This window comes from Sinocyclocheilus anshuiensis, unplaced genomic scaffold (assembly GCF_001515605.1).
Source record: "Sinocyclocheilus anshuiensis isolate Anshui unplaced genomic scaffold, SAMN03320099.WGS_v1.1 scaffold1272, whole genome shotgun sequence".
Lineage (NCBI taxonomy): Eukaryota > Metazoa > Chordata > Actinopteri > Cypriniformes > Cyprinidae > Sinocyclocheilus > Sinocyclocheilus anshuiensis.
Genome location: NW_015547713.1, coordinates 1,040,019 through 1,051,907, shown reverse-complemented (window position 1 = coordinate 1,051,907; position 11,889 = coordinate 1,040,019). Strand labels below are relative to the sequence as shown.

The following is an 11,889-nucleotide window of genomic DNA, read 5'->3' as shown; positions in this document are numbered from 1 at the left end:
AGTGACTCTCAGAGGGAGTCAGAGCAGTTCTGGAGATGTTGTTCATGTATTTATGTCCTCATGTAGTGAGACGTCAGAAGCTGAAATCACCGCGAGCGTCGCACGCTTTGTATGTGTAGAAAACAAAACCACGCGTCCCACATTTTCTGCATCGCGGAAATCATAGATAATATTGAGGCGTTTTGCAACTTCAGTGTAACCTTAGTGGATTGTTATTTATTGCAAATTAAGCAACGTCTGCTGCTGCCTTATCTTTGAGAGACAACTGATGCGTGACCACTGAAGCAGCTCCAGTTAGCAAGCGCTTTCGGAGTGAGAGTGAATTCAGCATTGATTGGTCGGACTCGTGACTCCCAACAAATCAGATGGGCAGTGGGCGGAGATTGCTTTAGGCCACAGAGTGGTGAGTTCTGACAGGCTGCATCAGAGCCAAATAGCACGTTTCAAAATGAAGTTATTTTATCGGCGAATCGGTTTTGGAAAATGACCGATACCGATAATCATAAAAATGCTTAATATCGGCACCGATAATTGGCCAGGCCGATAATCGGTCGACCCCTAATCCATATCCACATTTATTAAATTGTTTTTAGATGAGTGTGAGATCAAAGATATAGAAATGAAGATACAGGAGAGTGAGTTGAGGTACCTGAGGAGGAAAATCGCCTCTCTGGCGTCAATGTCCAGCGCAGACTTTGGTCTAAACTCTATCACATTATCTATGATACAAAAACATCACAAAGAAAAGGTCTGACAAAAATCACATTATGGAAATAATGTACTGCTATAAATGAAGAAAGAGAACTATGTACGCCTAAAATCTACGCCTGATGCTGCTAAAAAGAACATTATTTTAAAGAATATCTCTTTGGATTTGAGACTTTAGTCTTTGCAACTTTACAGATCTTCTTTATGCACCAAGAGCTTGTAACACTCCAAAGAGAAAGGAAAAATTGAAATCGCATCATATGACCCCTTTAAGACCCATTTCAGGCCATTTAATAGGCATGTAATTTTTTTGGCATTCTTTTGTATAATTATTTTCCGTTTGATAACACCGTTAACATCTTTAAAACAGGAAGTTTAACGATTTTTTTTTTTCTAAAATTCTACTGTTCTGAATGAAGCCCATTTTGACGGATTAAGTTTCAACATGATGTACAGTACTTGAGTGTTTACGTTGATTCACAGTTACATAAGCTCACTCTTCTGTCATGTATTCCCCTCTGATAATATGCAATGGAGATATTAACCAGCAGCAATCTAATCCTTGAGTGTACGGATGTGTGTGTGATTTAATACTGAATGTAAATATCATTTGTACAGGAGTACACATGTGTACGTGCTTGCCGACCACACATGCACAGCATAAGCATTAAAATCCACAGGCCCTTTGAGCAGTGGGGCAGGACGTGCTGACTCTCATGTCTGCTGCATTACCTAAAGTGAAGGACTTGCTGAGGTTTGGGCTGGCTGGGTCAGCAGGTGCCATCTGTGCTTTCTTGGTTGTCTGAGAGGACACAGGGGCCAAATGCAGGCTGAACACACACACACACACACACACACACACACACACACACAATCAATAAGAGAAGACACTAGACACATTAACAGCATACAGGGCATCTCATTATAAATGTATGGATCATATTTCACCCCCAAAATTAAAAGAAACAAGTATATATTTATTTTGCATAAAGAAAATAATTTTGACTATTTTTTAAAACAATTCAGTATAATATGATCCTCGTCGTATACTCACTATCACAATACAGTAATGTAAATCATCCTGTATGGTGACAATGGTTTCATTTTTCTTTTAATAAAATCACTAAGTGCAGTGCAATATACTTTCAGTGGTATTTTACTGTTTTTAGGTCATCGCTGATAAAAATATCACTGGTATATAAACTACCAGTTAAAAGTTTGGAATAATTCAGATTTTATGTATAAAATACCCCTATGTTGGCAAAGCTGACTTTTCAGCAGCAATTATTGTCTTTAGTCTTCAGTGCCACATGATCCTTCAGAAAACTTTCTAATATGTTGATTTGCTGCTCAACTGTGTGTTCTTTTTTCAGGATTTTATGATGAATAAAAAGTTCAAAAGAACTGCATTTTGTAAATATAAATATAAATGTATAAATATAATTATGAGGTCAAAATAAAAATTCAATGCAGTATCTAGAAAAAAATCTATTGTGATTAAACCAGAAAAAATGCTAAATAAATTAACAAAAACAATTTTTAAAGCTTGGCCTCCTAAACATTAGATCACTCTCACCCAAAGCAGTTATTGTAAATGAAATGACCACAGATAATAGGTTCGAGGTACTCTCCTTGACTGAAATCTGGCTTAAACCAAATGACTATATTGGACTAAATGAGTCCACTCCACCAAGCTACTGTTATAAGCATGAGCCCCGTTGGATTGGTCGAGGCAGTGGTGTTGCAACAACATACAGATATATTCTCAGTGTTACTCAGAAAACAGGACACAGGTTTAACTCATCTGAAGTAGTTCTGCTTAATGTTACACTGTCAGATATATAGATATATATATATATATAAATAATCTCTCCAATCTTTTGCTCTGGCTACCATGTATAGACCGCCAGGACCATACGCTGATTTTCTAAAAGAATTTGTGGATTTCCTATTAGAACAATTGGTTAATATTGATAAAGTGCTACCTGTCGGAGAGTTCAACATTCACGTTGATATGATGCTTTAGGACTTGCATTTACAGACTTAATAAACTTTTCTGAGGTCAAGCAAAACGTCACCGGACCCACTCACTGTTTTTTATCATACACTAGATTTAATTATGTCGCATGGAATTGATCTTACTGATATAGATATTCAACCTCAAATTAATGATGTTACTGATCACTACCTTGTATCGTGCATGCTGCATATTACTAATACTAATAGCTCGGGTAGAACTATTGTTACAACCACTAAAGACAGATTCACAAATAATCTGCCTGATTTGTTTCAACTGCATTGTATACCCATAAATGCACATGAACTAGACTAAATGACTAGCAATATGGGCACTATCTTCTCGAATACATTCGAAACTGTTGCCCCCGTCAAATTAAAAAAGGTAATGTGCCATGGTACAACAGTAATACCCATTCTCTCAAGAAAGAAACTTGCAATCTTAAGCGCAAATTAAAAAAAACTCACTTGGAGGATTTTAGAATTGAATGGAAAACCAGTATGTTCAGCTATAGACAGGCTCTAAAAGCTGCCAGGGCTGAGCATCTCATATTATTATGGCAGTTATTATGCTTCTCATTAAGCAACCACAAGATATCTGTAAAGAATTTCAATGAGGTTTCAGGTCCCATCATAGCACAGAAACTGCACTTGTTAAAATTACAAATGACTTGCTTCTTGCATCAGACCAAGGCTGCATCTCTTTACTAGTTTTACTTGATCTTAGTGCTGCGTTCAACACTATAGATTATGATATACTCATAGATTGATTACAAAACAATATGGGTATTCAGGGACAGGCTTTAAGAAGGTTTAGATTAGGGATGTAACGGTATGAACATTTCTTATCACGATTATAGTGACCAACATGATCACGGTTATCAGTATTATCACGGTATTGTTAAAATGTGCTGGAGATGTTAAAAAAGTACCGACACATAAATCACTTAACAAAATGCCATCGAATCGTTTCTGAAGACAGTCAGAACCTTCAGAGGTACATTCATATAATTAATTCATATACTGTATATATTAATTTGTATAATTCCCTTAGCACTCTTTTAAAACCTCCCAGCTTTTCCGCCCTGTTTTCACTCAAAACGAAACTACTCTGCGTGTTGTGCGCACGTGACACTGTTACTTAAAACTGTGCTTTATGCTGGACAGTATTTATTTATTGCGAGTTGTTCAAATCGCGGTAATCTAATATGGTTTTAATGAGAATTAAAAGATGAAACGGTAATACTAACCGTGGGGAATTTTATCATGATTTATCGTCAAACCGGTAATCATTACATCCCTAGTTTAGATCCTACCTGTCCGACTGTTAACACTTTGTTTATTTAAACGGGAAATCATCTCAATTAATGGCAGTAAAGCATGGAGTGCCACAAGGATCTGTCTTAGGCCTTCTGCTATTTTCAATATACATGTTGCCACTTGGTAATATTATCAGAAAATATTAATTTCCGTTGTTATGCTGATGACACTCAACTAGTACATTTCAACAAGACCAGATGAAACTAATGAATTATCTAAGCTAACAGAGTGTGTTAAAGATGTAAAAGTTTGGATGACCAATAAATGTCTCCAAATAAATTCAGATAAGACAGAGATATTACTTATTGGACCAAGAAACAGTACACAGAATCTCTTCACAATTTGCATCTAGAGGTATGCACTGTTACTTCCTCTACAGTCAAAAACTTGGGTGCTATATTAGACAGCAAATTGTCTTTTGAAAATCATATTTCACATGTAACAAAAACAGCATTCTTCCATTTTAGAAACATCGCCAAGCTATGTGAAGTCCTTACCGGGTCAGGAAAATATGATCATATTACCTCAAATTTACAATCTCTACACTGGCTAGTGGCTACATATTAAGATATGTATCAGTTATAACATATTGCTACTTACTTATAAGGTGCTAAATGGTTTAGCTCATGCCAACCCTGAACCAACATGCAAAACTATCAAATTGTCCTTGCATTACTATAAGTTTAATCACAACTCTTAAACGCTGTTAATAGTGTTCACCATTTCTTTTCGAATACATGTAATTAACTAACTGTATGCATTTCTGCCATAGTCACCACTGATAAACTACTCCTAAATGTACTGTAAACTCCTAAACTTTCATTTTCTGTGAAGCTACTTTGCAACAATGTGTATTGTGAAATTATTATCATTATTATTATTTGTAAAAATGCAACTCTTTACTGTCACTTATGATCAATTTAATATGCCCTTGCTGAACATACATATACACATAATATATAATAATAATAATATATATAATATCTCCACCAAAATTTACTGAACAAGAAAATGTAATGATCATAATCCTTCCAAAATGAAAGTCTTCCTCATTCTTTAGATATGCAGAATACTGGTCACATAACAATGCTCTTTGTTTTGGCCCACTCAGAGCAGCTGACACCAGCTCAGAACACAATCACAGCCCAATGTCAGCACCACCCCACACTCACAGACTTCATCAGATCTGCTGGAGCTTATCAGTTTACTATATTCAACCAATCTGCATTGTCTTAAAACATACATTGCACAAACACAAATTAATGTCCTCATTTCCTGACCTATATTTAAACATGATCAATAACTTCTGCCTCTTCATAGTTAACAACAATAAAATAACAAACATGTGCATAACTGCCCTGGAGTCATAAAACAAATGACACCAAAACAAATGAAACAGACGTGGTGTTCCCAGTGGCGGAAGTGCCAATACCACCAAGAAAGCTTTTTATAACTTGCATTTGTTGTGTTTTCTAGAGTGGGACAAAGGTTTATTGTGTAAGGCATTGTGCTGAACACACAGGCAGTGTATGAAGTGTGCCATAGGGCTGTTTGCCCACTCACTGCATCAACACTAGACTGAGAGCTTCTGTGCACAAGATGATCTATAAAAACATATACAAACAGCAGACTTTTTAAGGGATTTTGGCATGGCATGGGCCACACTGTAACTCTTAACAGAACAAGGTCAGGAGCACCAAAACTGATATTCAGATATTTGTCAAATATACCTGGACATTGGTGAGACATCATCTTGCTCTTTTTCCACAGTGATGTATGTCTCTGAAAATGCTTCCCTCCAGAACGGGTGAGATAATAAAGGGTCCCAGCTTAACCTACAGATGACAGTAATATAGGAGATCCACAGATGAAGCTACAGTGCTAATGTAATGTGACAGGTTCAATGGTGTGGAAGGAATTAATGTTTTCATTGCAGGTCACATTATCCATGGTCTCTGAGCAAAAGTCTGAGACTATGAATTGCATAATTTATTTGGAATTAAAGAGCTGAAAAGATTATTTGGTTTCTATCATTGCACTGTCTAACTCATATTCATAAGTAATGAGTAAAGTGATCATCAACAGTCTCCTGACTACAAGCAAGAAAAATTATTGGATTAACACTTCCTTAACTCTAAGACGAGACTGAGTAAAATAAATGTTTTACCTTTTCACAGGGTCTTTCTGAAGTAAACCCATTACTAGGCTCTCAAACTCTGGACTGGGCTGTGAGAAAGCAGGTTCTAAAAAAGAAAAAGAAAAAAAAGTATGTAATTAAATGTTTAATAAAAGGAACACTTAAAACAGTACAATATCTTTAAGTTGAGGTGTCAGACCTTTTTGTCTTAGGGGTGGAGGACCTTCATTTAAAATGAGATCAACTAGTCCGGTCATACTCTCATAGACAAAGGGTGGTTTTCCTAGGAAACAAAAAAGACAATGAGACAGAGAACTAAAATTCAAAATTAAAAATCAATGAAAGTATTTTGCGAAGGCAAAAGCTGTGGATTAAGATAAAATGAGTAACCTGTGAACATCTCATATAGAATGCAGCCTAAAGCCCACAGGTCACTGCAGACACTGGTGTCTGCTCCTCTCAGCACCTCAGGAGCACAATACACAGGAGAACCTGCCAGAGCAACATCTTATGACAAATCATACAAGCGCACAGTGAACAAGCGCAAACTTACTTCATGTAAGATCTGGATCATATTAGATAGATGACTGATAGAAAGTAATGAATTTAGCTGACCTTTAATTCTGTTCTTGATGTTTTGTGGAGAGATAATATTCTCCTTGCTGTCTCCAGCTCCCATCTCCTCTGCCATCACAAGAGAGAAGAACTCCTCCAGACTTTCTCCTTGAGCTTTGGCCAGGCAGAAATTAGAGTACTTCAGAGTTCCTGGTCCATCCAACAAAATCTGTGAATACACAGGTGCATTAGCTAGGGTTGAAAAAAAGAAAATGCAAAAAAAGATGACTATTGGCATATAAACTGAACCTTTCCTCTCATGTGGCTTAGTGTTTGTTTAAATAACAATGAGTAGCTATTTTATTTATATAGCACTTTTCTAACCTCAAGATTGCTTGTAGAAAAAAAACAAACAAACATAAGAAAAAAACAAAACAATACTTAAAAACAAACATCTTAAATAAAAGACAGATGCTTATACCTTTGCAGGTGTGAGATCCGAGACAACAATGCCAGAGTCGTGGATGTATTTAAGACCTTTCATCAAGTCGATGGAAAACTCTCGCACTACTTCCTCAGACAGGCACTCATCTTGAGCAACCAGCGCTGCCAGGGATCCACCTAGAAAAAAATGCAATTGCAACAAAGGCAAAACCAAACAAACTGATCAAAACATAAGCATTAAGCATAAGCATTTCAATACCTAAAAACTTAGTGCACAGATAAAAGTTTATTAAATTTTTAGGGATCTCACCAGTTTTACTTTGGTATCATTGGGATACTATGTTTTATTAATATTTAAATCATAATAATTATTATTATTATATTTTGTTTTCATTTTATTTTAAGCTTTAGCCATTTTTGTTTTTGTAAATATTATTTTTATTTAAAACAAAAAAATATTTTTTATTGATTGATTTTTTTTTTTACTATAATAATCCTGTTTCTCACCTGTGCACATCTCCACCACCAGCCACAAATGGTTGCTAGTCTCATACCATTCATAAAAAGACACCACATTGTCATGCTTAATGTCATGAGCAAGTCTCACCTGTGGAAATAATGTGACATTTGTCAAACACAAGAGTACAGTGTGAGGCAACCTCTTTGATGTGCATGAAATATATTGCTCAAAACAAACAGCTGAACAAATATTGCGTTTACACACATGGTTTGTGAGTTCAGGTCTCTTGGATTTGTCACTGCAGATGATAGCCACGAAATGTATGCTGCCTTTACTTCTGCCCTTATAAACCACCGATCTGTTACCTCTCCCGATCTCTTCATACAAAATAAAGTTCTCCATCTATGCAGTGATGAAAACATGGACATTAAAGCCAAAACAAAACACATGCCAGTTTTGAAATTCAGTTTTTAGATACATAAGAATCAAATAAACACACCTGCAGAGACTCGCGTGAGATCACAGGCAGTTTACTGCACTAACTACTAACAACTTCCTGACCATAAGCACACTACAAACGTTCAATATTTCAGACACGGAGCGATTAACAGCATATTTTAAACATTTCCCGGTTCTTTTGTAATATTTTAACAATATATGTGGGCTTAAATACGGCGTAATTGTCTTTTGCATAAGTTTCTTACGCGCGGTAGAAAACTGACAAACGGAAACACAATTAGAAGCGAAACCAACTCGCACGAGGGGAAGTCACCTCAGTCATAAAATCAAACCGTTTAAAATAGCAAGTTTGAATTTGAATTGAATTTTTACTTAAAACTGTATCCAAAATGTTAAATCTGCGTATATATAAAATACGCACATGCATTTTTCTCATCTGTTTTTAAGCATTGCAGTATTCCTACACCCCTACTATTGGACGGTCCCTCGTTGCTAGGATACGGAAGAGGACGCATTGTTAGGTTTAGGAATCGGAAACAGGTTCCACTGAGCATGCGCACCCGAATACTAACCTTATCCTGTTACACACACCTGCTTCTTTATTTTTATTGTTGGCATATACATTTTTGCTAAATGTTTAATATTATGTAACCATTAAACATTAGTCAAATTAGGTTTGACTGATATTGAATAAATTAGGAAATTGAGGAAGGAAATAGGATATTGAATTAAATGATGTATGAATTAGGATATTGAGGAAGGAACCTATGTGTGTGCAGTAGACTTAAATGTTCATTAATGATTTTCTAAAAGTTTGTTTGATTTTATTCTTTTGCATTTTATCTTGTTGTATTTTGCAGTTATTACTTCGTATTTATTTGCAGTTTTTACTGCGCTATGCAAAACAATCATACCAATAAACTAGCCTATTTTTAAAACTAACATTAAATGTACACTATTTGATCATAAAGAGAATGAATAAAAAGAGGGGAAAGGATGGGGAGTGGCGTGACGCTCAGAGAGAGGGTGAGAGAGAGAGAGTGTTCAGTTTAATGTTTGGGGCGGAGATCGTGTAGCGTGTGATACCGGCTTTTTGGATGAGATTCTGGGCATCATAACGTCCTTAGTATTGGGAAGAGCACATCTTCTTTATTCGTCCTTCTTGCGCCCAGAGCTTCGTTGAGGGGAATTACAGATGTTCAGATCTGCTAAAAACAGAGATATCAAACTGAACAGGATCGCTGTGCTACTTTTCATACAGCAGCAGGTCTATTGAAAGGGAGCCCGGGGATCACTGGCTTTGTTCTCGGATTATCACGAAATAATGTCAACTACGTCGTAAAAAGTTTGTCTGTTAAACAGCCTACCGAATAATTTGCTTTAACTAGCTGCTTTGGAAAAAAACAGGATTGTCTTCAACGACTTTAACGACTTTTCAAGTAAACCTGCATCCCATCTGGACTATTTATTTTTGCTTAAAGGACAACATTCATCTTATGGTAAGGTATCATACATCCTTATAGCTACACAAACACCCACATCGCCTTTGATAAATATGCTTAGCCGGTGCAAATGACCAACATTGTGTATTAAGGCTGCCTAATAGCCTACACCTCCTGGTTGTGTCCCAAAATCTAGTGAGCTGCCTACACTCTAAAAAATGCTGGGTTAAAAAGGGACAAACCCAGCTATTGGGTTGTTTTGACCCAGCTATTGGGTTGTTTTGACCCAGCTATTGGGTTGTTTTGACCCAGCTATTGGGTTGTTTTGACCCAGCTATTGGGTTGTTTTGACCCAGCTATTGGGTTGTTTTGACCCAGCTATTGGGTTGTTTTGACCCAGCGGTTGGGTTGTTTTGAACCCAACCGCTGGGTCAAAACAACCCAATAGCTGGGTTGGTCCCTTTTTAACCCAGCACTGGGTTATATTTAACCCAGCCTTTTTTAGAGTGTAGCTAGACAGCTGACCGGAACTTGCCTAATGATGGCCTAACGTGCTGCACGCGTTTTTGAAGCCGGCTTGTTTAAGGTTTTTGGCACATCCTTAAATTTAGATGCTGCTTTGCTGGTCCAGGACCAGCCTGGTTTGTTGGCTCGTTTTTGGGGGACTTTTAGGGCACCTTTCACCTTGGACAGGCTGGAAGACCATATTAAAGTCCCCCCCCCCAAAAAAAACTGTAGGCTGCCTTATTTTATTTATTAATTTATTTTATTTCCCTCTCAGTGGAGAAGCATTTATCCTATTACTTGACAAGCCAAACACTACCAACTTAAGCCAGCAACGTTTAATAAGCTCACAGTACAACCCAAGAATCCGATTACAAGAATCTAATTTCTTTCATACTTTTAAGATTTGATTTCGTTCATGTTACAGCAACCCATGGTGAAACTGAGACCATACTTGACCTTTCGAGTAAATGAGTGACAAGAAGCAATATCTGTCCTCCATTTGTCTATACTTGTAAGTTCTGGGTCCAAATTTGATGTTTTTTGAGAATAAATTGAGCCTCATCACATGCAAAACATGCACTTTTTCTAGGTAATGTAGTGGAGAAAATGACAGTGATACCCTATACAAGCAGATGGAAAAAAGTTCAAGACCCCTTGGTCCCACTATTTTGGTGATGATATCACACAAGTCATGTGCCCATCAAGAGGACAGGGTTACTACCCATGCAAAAATAAACATGATGAAACATAAGAGGTGAAACTTTGAGGTGAAAAGTTTATTTGCAGTCAGTGCAAGTCAGTGATCCAAAATCATCTGATGTCATATTGTATAAATTCCACTGATTTATAATGTTGACAACTGAATATAGTGAATACATAGTGTTCTGAGTCTGACTGCCATGTCTCATAAAACATCAAGTTATTTTCACAGCTGTATCCCAAAGGTCTGCTGATGTCAGATCAGATTTAATCTGTCACGCATGTACTAAACTTCAGAATATCAGTGTTTATGCTCCTGTGTGCTGTGTTGCACTGAGGATCGTGTAGAAACCTGAAGTGAAACAGAAAGTGCATGATTTCTAATCCTACAGACTACATCCTTGCCGAATTTCTTCATATTGCATAATAGCATCATATGCCTGAATATAAGAATGTCTCACTTTTGTTTCATAGTCGTATGAATCGCAGACAGCTGGGTCCTCCCTAGAGACCAAGAAAGCATATAAAGAGAGACATATGAGTGCACTCTTTCCTCCAGGGTTATTTGTTTCTGCATGTGATGAGCACGTGTGCTTGAGTTCATGCTGTAACAGCTGAGATGGTTTATTGCGCTCAGTCATATGTCCTCTCACATAGAGGTCAAGCTCTCTTTCGCTCACAATAACTATAGCTTTCTGGATGCTTGGATTTTTGAAAATTCGCACTTGAAAATATTAGATGACAAAAAAGAAGTGACTTGATCTTTTGACCTTTTTCGTAATCCTGGTGTGGGAATAGTTTCTTTGCTCTTGTCTTCTCTGACTTATTAGGTTGTTGTTGTTTTTAAACGATGATGGTATTGCTTTCATATTTTAAAGTGATTTTGAGTGACATGTACATTTGTAATGCACCAATATTCACATTCTTGTGATTCATATGCCAATAAATACTTTTTGACCAATAACAAATACATTTTAAATTTGACAATTTTCTGCTCTTTGGTATACATCTATTTAAAAATGATACACAAAATTTTTTTTTTAAATGCTACAAGTGAATTTAGTCATCACAACAATGTGAAAAATTGATATTCATTTTGAAGTTGGCTAGAAATTACATTTAACAGTGCTATTAAATATATA

The 11,889-nt window shown here is 36.6% G+C and overlaps 1 protein-coding gene across 1 annotated transcript in view; it reads right to left on the bottom strand.

The window, feature by feature from the left end:
- The window catches only part of LOC107704090 (serine/threonine-protein kinase ULK4-like), a 24,618-nt gene extending 16,266 nt beyond the window's left edge, over positions 1-8,352 (bottom strand). Inside the window, exons 1-11 of the mRNA XM_016506934.1 lie at positions 8,140-8,352; positions 7,905-8,042; positions 7,688-7,787; positions 7,218-7,357; positions 6,797-6,965; positions 6,572-6,673; positions 6,381-6,464; positions 6,212-6,287; positions 5,775-5,879; positions 1,441-1,538; positions 650-719 (exon numbers count right to left, since the gene is read on the bottom strand). Coding sequence (XP_016362420.1) covers positions 650-719; positions 1,441-1,538; positions 5,775-5,879; positions 6,212-6,287; positions 6,381-6,464; positions 6,572-6,673; positions 6,797-6,965; positions 7,218-7,357; positions 7,688-7,787; positions 7,905-8,042 — 1,082 coding nt within the window. The 5' untranslated portion in view covers positions 8,140-8,352. The remainder of the gene's footprint in view (positions 1-649; positions 720-1,440; positions 1,539-5,774; positions 5,880-6,211; positions 6,288-6,380; positions 6,465-6,571; positions 6,674-6,796; positions 6,966-7,217; positions 7,358-7,687; positions 7,788-7,904; positions 8,043-8,139) is intronic.
- Positions 8,353-11,889: the final 3,537 nt, after the last annotated feature.